General features: G+C 46.0%; 1 protein-coding gene across 2 annotated transcripts in view; it reads right to left on the bottom strand.

Moving 5' to 3' along the window:
- Window positions 1-672: 672 nt before the first annotated feature.
- Window positions 673-13,141, bottom strand: part of ARHGEF33 (Rho guanine nucleotide exchange factor 33) — a 44,299-nt gene continuing 31,830 nt past the window's right edge. The window contains exons 14-16 of one of the 2 annotated variants that reach the window (XM_060117876.1): window positions 11,779-12,577; window positions 8,298-8,437; window positions 673-820 (exon numbers count right to left, since the gene is read on the bottom strand). In XM_060117876.1, the coding sequence (XP_059973859.1) occupies window positions 691-820; window positions 8,298-8,437; window positions 11,779-12,577 (1,069 nt within the window). In that variant the 3' untranslated portion in view covers window positions 673-690. Of the gene's footprint in view, window positions 821-2,610; window positions 2,663-8,297; window positions 8,438-11,778; window positions 12,578-13,141 lie in introns of those variants that run through there. The other variant, XM_060117877.1, reaches the window with a different exon arrangement.

Raw genomic sequence — 13,141 nt, 5'->3', positions numbered from 1 at the left:
CAGTTTCTAGAAAAATCACTGTTCCCTGCACTGATTTTCATAACCATAGAATAAGAGGAATACTACTCTTAAGGTTCTTTTCCTATTTGGAGATCAATATGTCTTTAAGCTTTGAACCTTCTGTGTCATGGTTTAAGCACAAATTTTTCCACAACTCATATTTGCAACATGTAAAATACAATTCTATTAACTGATCCTTTGCCTTAGGGATGTTAGGTATTTGCCTTGGGGTTTTTGAAAGACATGGCAAGACAGAACTGGCCCCTAACATAGTGTATATTAGTCTGAGAACACTGGGATGAATTAATACGCTAAATGCCTAGGAAGCATAAAATTCACATCCATGTTAAATATGAACATGCTCAATATTATACTGGGGGAATGACCTCAAGGTGGAAGTTTCTGTTCTTACAAACGTTTATTTTCCTCCAAATTTATTGTGCTTTTCTGTAATGCTGTGAAAAGTCTTCATTTCCCTTTTCCCAGGTGGTGTTCAAAAAGCAAGCTCTCAACCACAGACTAATCTTCCATCTTTTCAATGTCTTGTCTGTTGATATAGTTTCATATGTAAGTATTTATATTAGTTTTCCTCAGGGATTTATACATCAGTATATATATATATTCCTACACAGATATATACAAGCTTTTTATCCTCATCTTACCACTTGACAATACAACTTTAATTATGTTTTACACAGCTGTTCCTTGGTCAAGGTCATTTGCAAGAGCAAGTCGGTTTCTGAAGAAATCTTGTTTGGTGGGTGAAGGATCCATTGAGGGATTCTCATTAGTTTTTTCCCTGTATTCTGATCCACTGGACCTAAAATCTCAGCACACAGATAAAGTACAGGTTGATTTGGTTTTAATTGTTTTCAAATATTTTATCTATCCAAATTGTTCTGCAATTGTAAAACAGTTGCCTCCTAGATCTGGAATCATTTTTACTTCCCCTGAATTTCATGGCTCAGGACATGTGTAACTAGGATCTGCAGTGAACATAAAGAATGTACCTTTTCTAATGCTTTATGGGGACAGTTGTGACAACTGTGTATGTCAGTGTGAGGAACTGTGTAAAATAACATCGTAAAAGGGGAGTAAAGGCTTAGAAAATTCAATGAATCCTGTTTTGATTCGATCAAGTAGCTACTCCAAAAATCAGAAAGGCCCTTAAATTTTAAGGGATGGAATTCATTGTTCTCAACCAAGGTTATCAAGGGCCTTTACTTAATTTGGGCATTACATTACAAACTCTTGCTTTTGCGTGTTTTCATTTTAAAATGAAAAATTTATTGAAGCCAACCACACATATATGCTACATTTGGTAGAATGCAGAAATTAGTACAGTAATCAGATTAGGGAGGTTCTATTATCTCAACCACCACATAGGAGGCCAAGCCCAATCAAGAGGCAACAACTCAGAACAGTCCAATGGAGTCCCCAGTCGAGGGTGTATTCTTCCTCTCTCTTGGTTAAGCCAGTTGGGTAATCCATTCCAGCTCTGCACCTTCTCCAGTTTGTTCATGTCAGAAGTCCCTAGAGGGAGGAGGCTTTCTGGAAATAACCTCTGATAAACTAGGCTGGGGCCCTTTGGCTAGCTTAAACCCTGAGCTAAAATGAGTAAAACTAGCCCAGTGACTTAAGAACGAATATCAAAAGACCTCATGCAAGGTGTATGACAGTGACATTAGACATGAAGTTCTTTGTCCAAAGCTCCTGCACAACTGAGCAAGTTCTCCATATGCCAAGGCAGAGTCAGGCATGCTTCCACTATCCACAAAAGAAAGATAAGTTCTTTCACTATCATTGATACGCTTTGAGTGTCCTCATTGTTGCTATTAGATAAGTTAATTACCACTATCATTTACTGAATTAATTGGGCAGAGTTCAGATTCCTTTACATTATTCAAGGAAAGAAGTTGGATCCACACAAAGGCTAAAACCCTGATGTCTGGAAGCCTGATGACTGATTAGATTTTTTTACTTTTTGCCCTGATATTTGGTATCACAGATGAAACCCTAGCTGCCTACCACACTTTCTACATCTGGTCAGTAAGGAGCACTTTTCCGCTATGTCCCAGTGCATATTCTCTATCCAACCCAAGTACATCTGGGTATTCATTCAATAAGATGACAGCTGGGTGGGGTCAAAGTCCTCTTCCTTTTCAGCACAGAAGACCCCTTGGAACTCTCCCTTGAGACCATCTCCACAGGTCCCACCCTGAAGCTCCAGGCCTTCTCTCAGAACTCCCAGCTACCTTCAGTTCAGATCTTCCCTGGTTAGTACACTGCACCCAAAATGTTAGGAAGATAGATTTTTGACCATGTCATTCTTTCCCCATATCTTCTGTTATCCAGAAGACTAAGAACGCCTAAAGTTTGGGGGGGCAGGAAGTAGGAAGCAAGATTTGAATCTGGCTGGTGTTTCTTCTCAATTGTTTTCCCACATGACAGTTTCTCATCAGAAAGTCATTGCTCAAAACTTAAAATCTTTACCTTCCATTTCCCCTCTTAGCTACGTCTGATCTCTCCAAAACCCAACAACATGTCATACTTTGATGGTTCCAACATGCAACTGTTTCGTGTTTACCTGGAAATGGGAAAGCTTTGATGTCACCACCAGCCCCAAGGACCACAGAAATCTTCACCAGTTGCGTTCCCATTTCTGAAACAAATGCCAAAATCGCCCTGTCTAGTTTTCAAAGTCCACAAACTCAGCTTAGTTTTTTCTTTAACTGCTCTTCTCACAAACCACCTTCCCTATGTCTGCAGGTGTGTGAATGGCTCCACAGTTCTTGATATTAACTAACAATTTACTAATGGCTAACTTGTTAATCGTTTTCAAAATCCAGCATTCTACTGTAGCTATGACTAAAAGCTCATTTTTATCCTTTTAAAGATATTTTTAACTGATTTCTTTCTAATGAAATATGGCCACCTCAACTCATGGACTCCTCCAAAGGTGTGGCTCTCGAGTAATGCATGCCTAAATCACTGAGACATAAGCTGCAGAATCTAGGAGAAAGAGCTGGTGTATTTGCTTTTATCCCCTTTCTCGATAAAACAGAAATGGCTTTTGAGTTCCTGGGGCCATTTTGGCTGACTGCAGGGCAGACCTGGGAACACATAAAGGGCCAGGCAGGCAAACGCTTGCTGGGTAAGGGTAGGATGGCTACTAGTACATTCCGACACAGCTATCCAAATATTTGATGGAAAAGAACGGACCTGTCGCTAACTTTCCTTCCACTCAACTGACAGAGATGAAGAAAAATCACAAGTTGGGTGGGTCGTACAAGTAGCAGTTTGCTACAGTAAGCCTTAAAGTTTGTTTGGAGCCGGGGAAGGGAGGAGGGCTGGAATTAGTGCTGCAGGACCCTCTGACTTAAGAAGGGTTGGTTTTCCGATGGAAAGACTCTGCCTTGAAAGCTTTAGAAACATGCAGATGGAGAAGTAAGAGAGCAGGGGAACACCCATCCTGTCGGCCAAGTCAGTTGGCCCAGGTAATCAACAGGGTGACAAATGAACGTTCATTTAATGTATATCTGTAGAGAGGTTACTATGTTCTAGGTACTAAACCTTGTAGCTAGGTTACTCTTACATTTGGATCGTAAGCTCCTAATGACAGTACCTAGAACACTGAAGATCCTTAACTTAGTGACTGATTTCAAATGACCTACTGAGTGACATCTGTAATCAGGTTTAAGTAAGTGTTATCCCTTCAGCCATCTCCTTCAGTTTTCAAGTTACACAAGGAAGTGAAATAGGAAATGAGAGAGAACCCCAAAGTGGGTAAGAATGGAGGAAGAACTTGACATAGGCTCTAAGGAGGTAGAGAATGAAGGTGAGGGTAAAGTTATCAATTGATTCTTTAGTAGTCCTTCTTTCTATTACATGGTCTGTTCCATAGCCAAGGCTGAGTAGATGCAAAGACAGCTGATAGGACACAAAAGAAGTGGACTCACTGACACTCAATCATATGGGCCCCTGGAGAAGTGCTCTCTCTGCAGTGTGTGGTTAAGAAAATAAGAGATTCTGATGCGACTGGTAGAGGGAGGGTGCTGACTGGGAAGGAGACACTCTGAGGCATGTGAGTTACAAAGTGCTAAAGAGGAAGAAATGGGTGAGGAAACAGAATTAATCATTTGGAAGCCATATTCTTTGTCTTCCACTCCCCCCCAGAGTTGAGGATAAAAAGAGAAAGCATCTACATTCCCTGCCCCTAGACTGTTTTACGTAACCCTTTTTCCCCCATGCACACCCCCAACCAAGACTACTTATTAGCCTAAGTGCAAGATTTATATATAAAGATGAAGTAGCATCTGTCTCAGACTTCAGGACACTCTAGATTTAAGTTTTTGAAAGCCTCCAGAGAGATCCTTGCAGAATGGGATAGTCTGCCTACCGTCCTGCTCAAAGGCAGGGGGGCAAGGATTCAGTCCAGCATCAGTCTATCACATTAGGTCTGCTCCTGTCTTCTAAGAATCGTCATTGAAAACTTTTTAAATCATTTAACATTTTCCAACTTTAAGATATGCAGTCTTTATTCTGACCAATTCTGGGCAGCTCTCAGGGACACATGACCTGGCATCTACCCAGGACAAATGTGTCCGAGATAGAAACAATCAGAGCGTCATCCTTTTCCCCAAATATCTTGGGCATTTTTCAGGATTTTTTTTGTTTTATGATGTCAGCTTGGCTCTCCCTTTTGAATTCTTGTGGGTAGGAGCATTCGGCCCTCCCAGCCTCAAAGGGAAGAGAACCCTTTCTCAGGTTTTCTGTTGCATCTGGCTCCATGCCTAGCTTCGTCCCGAAGCAGCATTCTGGGTGGGTGGGGCCACCAGCCAAACAAGCCCCTATGGATACAAAATGTGTGTCAGCGCAGACGGGAGTGAGCCTCCAGAGGGCCGTGGGAGAGGCAGGTGGCGAGCCCCTGATGGGACACGCGTGGCTTTTCTGGCACTGGTCCCTTTTGGGCCTCTGAGGCCAGCCTCTGACATGACTCCAGTACCCAGGATGAACCACGTCTTGAAGTCCCAGAGCTTGCTGCCAGCCTGGCCTCCCGACACGTGGGAGGAGAATAGGCTGATTCTCCTCCTTTCTGCTTCCTGTACCTGTCCGCATGCCTGGCTTCAGGGTGCAAGTTCCTACTAACAGCTGGGACCAACCAAGCCACTCACAATTCCTAGACAAGCATCTCGCACAGCACATGCATATAATAAAGGATGTTCCATTAATGAGAAGAATCAAGGGTTCTCATCTGAGTTAAGAGCCACTGACCTTTCTGTGCTACACTGGGGCCTCCCTGCCCTTCGTCTCTACTTCAGCATAACGGAACAAACTTTCCATGGTTCTTGGATGAAAATATTCAGGAAAAGCTACTAGAGCTGCTGCTTTATCCCATGCCAAGTCCCCAAAGTGCCCACCGCAGCACCCTGGACACGAGGCGATAAGCAAGCATCACATGATGGTGCTCACAGTTCTACACAAGATGTAAAAAGCCAGGAAAACCTGCCAGAGGGAGCAGCCATCTGTGTGGCGCCACCTTTACTTCCATCCGTGTAACACTTCAAATTTGAAATACAAAGGCAGTACCAGGATTGGTGGCAGCAATTGGATTGATGCAGGAGGCACTCATCTATGAAAAAGGATAAGAGGACTAAGGGGATCCATCTGGCCCTCTAAAAAGGATCCCAAAAAGCTGCAAGAGGGCTGAAAGCAGTTAACCAACATGAAAATTTGGAGAGTCCACAGCAAGTGCTCAGCACTGAACCAAGGGCTGTGGGAGGCTATAGAAAGACAGAATCTGGTCTTCTACATGGTGAGTCTTTAAAATTAGAGGTCCCAGGCCACATTAATTTCTTGTTTCAGGTGTTAAAACGATGTGATCACCCAGACTGATCTACAATAAAGTCAAACTATAGATAAAGCAAATCTCAGGACTAGAAAGCACTCAAGTGGCAATGATCTCCCACCCAGCGTGGCAATCCCTTTCCCAGCATCCCTGACCAGGGTCATCTAGCTTCTCCTTAAGAGAACCCACTCCCTCATGAGGCAGCCAGCTCCAGTTCCAGGCAGCTGCAGTTTTAGAAAGTTCTTCCTCTTACCCACTGCTCCTAGTTCTGCCCCCTGGATACAGAGAGGACAAGCCCACTCCCTCTGCCTCAGGTAACTAGCAGAGTGTTTTCCTGCATCTCTGAAAAACGGGAATTTGTAAAGGAGCCGTGGTGGATCCATTACTCATTGCTCTCTAACAGACAGCACCCAGTCACTATAAATGGCAGTGGGCAAAAAGTGGCTGTTTTCCTGGGAAGTACTGTGGCTTAAAAGTAAAAATAAGCAAAAATAAAAAGATAGGCTCAGGGCTTCCCTGGTGGCACAGTGGTTAAGAATCCGCCTGCCAATGCAAGGGACACAGGTTCGAGCCCTGGTCCGGGAAGATCCCACATGCCGTGGAGCAACTAAGCCCATGTGCCACAACTACTGAGCCCGTGCTCTAGAGCCCGTGAGCCACAACTACTGAGCCCGTGCGCCATAACTACTGAAGCCCACGCACCTAGAGCCCGTGCTCCGCAACAAGAGAAACCACCACAATGAGAAGCCTGAGCACCCCAACCAAGAAGAACCCCCAATCACTGCAACTAGAGAAAGCCTGTGGGCAGCAACAAAGACCCAACGCAGCCAAAAATAAATAAATAAATAGATAGATAGATAAGATAAAATAAAATAAAAAGATAGGCTCAAGCAGTGTCCTTAGGAGTTTGGAGCCCTCAGAAGATTTCAGAAGCCTAAATCTCAGGGTCAGGCTGGAGAGCTGTCTGCCTCCAGTTCTCTCCACCCTGTCAAACCTGTCAGTAGGGGGCTCTCCCTCCCAATGCAGGGGGCCCAGGTTCGATCCCTGGTCAGGGAACCAGATCCCACGTGCACACCACAACTAAAGACCCAGAGCAGCCAAAATAAATAAATATTTTTTTAAAAAACTTGACAATAGGTACTGGGTCAGGAAAGATCTAAATCTATGACCATAGAGAGAGGGGAACAATTCTCAGCTCATTACCCCCTGAATAAAGCGGATCTAGCAATAGTCATGCATGCACGGGGCTACTTTAGCAAAACTGTAAGGGGACTCATGGAGTGGGGCTGTCTGACTGCAGTAGTTTCTCCCCCTTTCCTTCTTCCAGTCACAACAGGTGGACCCAACAATCAGAGACCTACTAATCTCAGTACTACCCTCCCTATCAGAGAGAAATTAGACAAACCATCAAAAAAAAGTCCTCACTCCAGGCCTGCCCCCAATTCTTCCATCAAGACCATTATCTAAATCAGGAGAAAGTGATTTCCCTGTGCTTCGTCACTTAGCAGCAGCTCTGTAAAGTCAGCAATAGTGTCTTTAACTTTTCCATCCACTAAAATGGGAAGATTTACTGTTTAAAACTCACTTCAAGAACCTCCTCTTCCAAGAGAAACTAAGTAGCAGGCAAAATCTCTCTAAGGGAGAGGGAACAGGCCTGAGGACCAGTGGAGAGAGAGACAGCCGTCTTCCAGGCACGCGATGGCTGGACTGGAGGCCCCCCCACCATCGAATGCTAACGCTCAGCTCTTTCTTCTTACATTTCATGCTGGGGTTTGGCCATGGTCTCCCAGTCTGTGAGACAGTTCTAATAAGTGCGGACTGAAAATGACAGGTGGGTGATTCCACACAGCAAGGACCAAGAATCTTAGAAGGACCACAGGAGGGAGAGGCCTTGTTTTTGCCTCCTATGGAGTATGGAAACTCCATTAAAGTGATTTTTAAACTAGGACCCAAGCCAAATCCATTCAATCATTTCTGCTAGGGAAAACACTGGCAGAAGTCCCCAAAAATATGCACTAGCAACCAGGATGACTATAGGCCCCTACAGGCAGAAGCGCTGTGATGCCTTAGAAAACTTTCCACAGGTGGGGAGATCCTGCTGGCGCACCCATTACACCCAACTCCAATAGTGGATCCCACTCCTCCCAGCCAAAGGGGATTTCCTAGGGGACCTCCTCTGCTCACTCCTCTCAGAACACATGACTTTGGAAACAAGGAAGTAGGGCTAAAAGACAGAAGCAGCAGAGGACAGAGCTGAGTTTGCTTTTACTCTACGAGATCACAATGAGAAACATCTTCACCTGGCAGGAATCGTGGCTACTGGGTGCAGGCACTGAGCTTGAAGCAGTTGTGTGAAACCAGGCTACTTGATACTTATTACTGTTAAAACCTCAAGACTTAGCCCACAGGGAAATGAGTTACAATGCTGTCTCGTCTAAGGGCTACTCACTTCTTTTTAAAGAGCTTGCGGAAGGAGCTGCGAAAGCCCCCTTTCTGGTCTTGCCTGGGGTTTTGATCGCTGAAGGATGTTTGTTCACTTTCTCTTTCTTCCTTTGGACAGAATCTCGTGGCGTCTTCTAAATGCATCTCCTGAAAACACAAAAGAGGGGTGTATTTTTACTCTTTTCCAAAGTTAATATTGATCCTGACTATGGGAAAATTTTTTTAACTTGTCACTTTCCTCTCCCAACTCCAAAAGGCTAATGGCGGGCACCCTATTCCAACCAAAGCAAACCTAGGCTAATGAAGAAACCAGTAGTTGAAAAGAGGATAATTTTCTGCTGGGTGTAGAAGTATTTTCTACATATCAAGGCAAATAGTCTAGAGTAGGGTTATGATATAACCCTATAAAATATAAAACCTATAAAACCCTATAAAATAGCTACTTAACTTTGAACCAAAAAGAGAAGCCAAGAAGTCAAAGCAAAAACCACCGTGAAACGTTCATGAATTGGATCGGTGAATGCTTGCTGATAAAGAGCAAAGAGTGGGGACAAATTTTTTTCAAGAAACATATGGGTTTGACTTTGAGACCTTAACTCAGGGTTGTAGTAGCAGATCTAGAGAGTCTCTGAGATTCTATGAAGATTCATAACTAAACCATGGAGATCAACACCTTAATGGCTTAGTGTAGCGTTTCTGAAAGTGTGGTCCTGGGGCTACAGGATCAACTGGGGCCTTTATTTAAATGTAGACTCCTGAGCCCCAAGCCAGACTATCTGAACCAGAATCTCTTAAGTTAGGCCTAATGTTTTTGCACGCTTAGATTTTGAAAACCAGCAGTTTAAGGTATGTGCCAGCCCACCTGCACTTAATGTTTATATGAATCACCTGGGAATCTTGCTAAAATGCAGATTCTGATTCAGTTGGTCACGGGTGGAGCCCAAATCCTGCATTTATAACAAGCTCCCAAGTAATACATTTACTACTAGCCCAAGGACCATATTTTAAGAAGTGGGCTTTTAGGGACTTTTTAGGACTAAATCTATTAATAGTTTTAGGAAAATCTTTCTGTGGAATCATGATCTTGATAATATCTTGCATTTGTATAGCATTCCATACTTTACGAAGCATATTCACAAACTTTCTTATTTGGCCTTATCCTCACAGCAACCCTGTGAGGTAGGTATAGATTGTCTTATTTCACAGATGAGAAAACTGGAGGCACAGAGAAGCCAAATGAATTGTCCAAAAGCACACAGCTATCTGGCAGCAGGGTCAGGACTAGAACCGGGATCTCCTGACACCCAGTCAGGTTTTCTTTCCACTAAAGCATAGTGTCTTCTTTCTTGACTCTTAGAGACAGAACACTAAAGACTAGGGTTTGGTTGGCTCTGAGGGCAGGGGTGGAAGATACACAGAGTATATTTGAGGAGTTGGAACCCTAGGAACTTTGCACATCTCAGCAGGAAAGAGCTGATATCTTTAAAGATGGGGCTTTTGAAGGGTTAATCTTTTGCAACTAAAACCCCATCTCGCTCTGATTAATGGTTTTTGTCTAGCAATTGTTGAGCTTCCAATTTTTCACACAACTAGGGGAAAAAAGACACTTTTATGAACATGTGAAATAAAAGCATTCTTTGCAGCTTAGACTATACTAGTTATAAGGTTTTGTATGTATATCTCTGCCCATCCCAAGTCTCTTTGAATTGGCACTATTATTTCCTTTCTACTTCCCTTGTTAATGAACTTTTAAACTTTGACACACACCTGTGATTTGTCTAAGAAATTTTACCTAACAGAATTTTATAAAGTTCAGAGTTGAAAATCAGAGGCAGAAGGAAATCTGAGAATCCTGGGGAAACTCAGCAACCTTAGCTGGGCACACTAAGGCGTTTCTGCCCTCTCAGGAAGCAGACACAGACTTTGATTTCTGGAGTCCAGGTGGGTGGCAAGCTCCAAGGCTCTTCATGTTCCTCTGGCCTAATGTCCACCACTCCTACCTGGGACAATATTTACAAGGAAAAACTCACCCTGCCGTTTTTGTAAAAGGCCCATGAGCCTTTTTTCATATTTCCCTACCCCTCTCTTCACTTAGCCAACTTTTAAGCAGCTTTCAAAATTGAATTCAGACGTTCAAACTATCTAGGAGACTTCTCTGACCATCATCACCTTAGGAGGGTTTAAATACCCTCCCATGTGCCTCCACCGTTTATTATAAATCTGTGTTTATGCGTCTCCTTCCTGGGCTAAGCCAGTGGCCTTGGAGGGCAGAGACTGGATGCCCTTTATTTCTGAACCCTCAGCACTTGACACAGAGCCTGGTGCGAGGCAGGTGCTCAGTGTTTGCTGAAAAATGAATGAATGAAAGGAGTCAATGATCTTCGATCTCTTCCCACTCACTTGGAAATAGAAACAGGTGGAATGCAGGGCCCTCATACCTGGGAGAAACCCTTTCTCACCTAGGCAAAGGATCCCTAGTGCTGGATGCAAGGGATACGTCGTGCAGGTAAAGGCAATCCTGGACTGTCATTTTCAAGATGTATCAATCAATACAGAGTTGCCCTGTAAACCCTAACCACCACTTCTAAAATGTTTAACAGGTAGGATGGGGGCACAGGTTAAAGCCACACTGTTACTCCATTTAATCAGAAATTGCCTTTGTTCCAATCACGTGCAGAGAAATTATTTGCTCAGGAACTATTAGTCCTTTCATGGATGTGTATTTAAACACCTCTTTAAATCTCCCAAGGCTTGCAGACACCAAGGTTAGATATCAAAATACCAAACATCGATATAGAGGCCAAAGAAGGTGTTTGTGAGTCAATGCTTCCTTGACTATTTTGTGTTGTCCTCGTCCCACTGGAGTCTGCCAAGTAAGGTGACACCCTTTTCCAGGCAAAAGGAAAGCAAGCAGAAATGAACTTTGCAATTTTGCAGGGAGTCCTCAGTGAGACAGGGCAACTTGCCTCCTCCCTAGCTACAAACAAGGGTGCAGGTCGGGGAGTACAGTAGGCTGGCACACAGGGCTCGATATTTTGAACGTGTAAACAAGGGGTGCGCCTAACAGGCAAAGGAATAAACAGACAGGCCTGGGACTTGTGTGCATTGCCCTGCATGTGCAGTGCAGCTGGGAGGTGCCACAGCTTAAGCAGCAAGGCAGAGAACACCTCTAACTCTTTCACTTGGGGTGGGGGGAGGCGTTTTAAGCAGGTCTACTAGGAGTCCTAGTCTTTCGGTCGTCCTACATATATAGGTAAGGCATGCTCCTGTGTCCTGCACTGCAGAATGGGCGCTAACGCTCTCCTCCGAGGGCCACTGATAGTCAAGCCTTTAACCCGGGCTCTCCCTCAACATCCTCGCCCAGCCCGGCCTCTGCGCCCCCGCCTGGCCAGCCTGCTTCCCCTCCACGCTAGGTGAGCCCAGGCTGCACCCTGGAGATCTAGCCCCGGGGTTGCCATTGCTGTGGGTTTGGGTCGGTTTTACTTTACCCTCCTTACTTCCAAATAGGTCTGCTTTTCGCTTTGGGACCTCTGTTGGGGAAAGAAGGTTCTGGGCGCGCCGCGGGCGGAGGCGGCCGAGCCGTGCGGCTGCGAAGCGCGCTCGGCCTTGAGCGGCGCGCGGCCGCCGCTGCTGCTGCGCGTGCTGTAGAGGCGCGGGGCCACGCCCTCGGGGGGCGGCGCGCGCGGGAACTCCTTGAGCGAGCGGCTCAGGGGCTTGGTCTTGCCGTGCGCATGCGCCGCCGCCTCCAGCTTGTAGGCGCCGCTGCTACCCGCCGGAGACGTGGCGCTCTTGGGCAGGGGCTGCAGCGGGTGCTCGGGCCTTTCGGCCTCCACGGCGAAGCTGACGGGCCGCAGGAAGCAGATGTCCAGGCTGGACTCGGAAGAGGCGGGCGAGCAGTTCTCGAAGAGGGCCGGCGCCTGGAAGGGCTCCTCGTCGTAGGGCGCGGGCAGCGCGAAGATCTCGCCGCCGTACTCGAACTCGTCGTAGGCCGCGGGCACGTAGCCGCGGGCGTCGGGCAGGAGCTCGGCCGGGGCGCGCAGGGAGCGCTCCACGTTGCCCAGCTGCTCAGCCGGAGAGGGCTCGAAGTCCATCTCCGGGATGGCCTGCAGGGGCCCAGCGAGCGCCTTCACGTCCTGCTCGGCGGCACAGAACTGCCCCGGCGCCAGGAGGCTCTCAGGCCTCTCGTGCTTTCTGCCCTCTATCTCCCAGTCACTGGGCTTTCCGGGCTGCATGCTCTCCATCAAGCTTTGCTGTTGTTGGCTTTTCTTCACTGGGGGCATCAAATGTCTTTAAAAGGGAAAGAGAATACAAAACAAGTGTGCTTACGGTTTGTTAGTGCACGCCTCTCACCGAGCAGCGCAAGACCGGGACCAACAAACACTGCCTGCTGGATACCACTTAGGTGCAAACTGCCGACTCCCTCCTCTCCGTCCCTCCCAGCCGCCTACGTGTGTTACCTACCAAGCGCCACAGGCTTCTCAGATTAAGGAGTCCCCACGAGCTCTGGTCCCCCAAGTGGGAGAGTGAAAATGACCATCCGTGAAGGGGATGCCGGAAGTACCCGTCTGAGCCCAGAGGCACTGCTCAGAGATGGCTGGTAGGCCAAGGATGCGCATCATTCCCCATGTGGAATCTCCGACCCTTCCTACCACTTGTCAAGGCCCCAAGGCACCTCTTTTCTCTCTTCTCTCCCTTTCTTGCCCTAGCAGAGTCATGTAAAATCATGGAAACAACTTTTGTTCAACTCGTGGATCTTAATGCTTAAGAATTCCCAGATGAAGTAAGTGGAGTACAGTCTTGATAACCGTTGAATCTGAATGTTGGTGTGTGGGGTTTACTGTACATTTTACT

Source organism: Mesoplodon densirostris, chromosome 14 (assembly GCF_025265405.1).
Source record: "Mesoplodon densirostris isolate mMesDen1 chromosome 14, mMesDen1 primary haplotype, whole genome shotgun sequence".
NCBI classification, from domain to species: Eukaryota; Metazoa; Chordata; class Mammalia; order Artiodactyla; family Ziphiidae; genus Mesoplodon; species Mesoplodon densirostris.
This window is presented reverse-complemented; position numbering and strand designations above follow the sequence as displayed.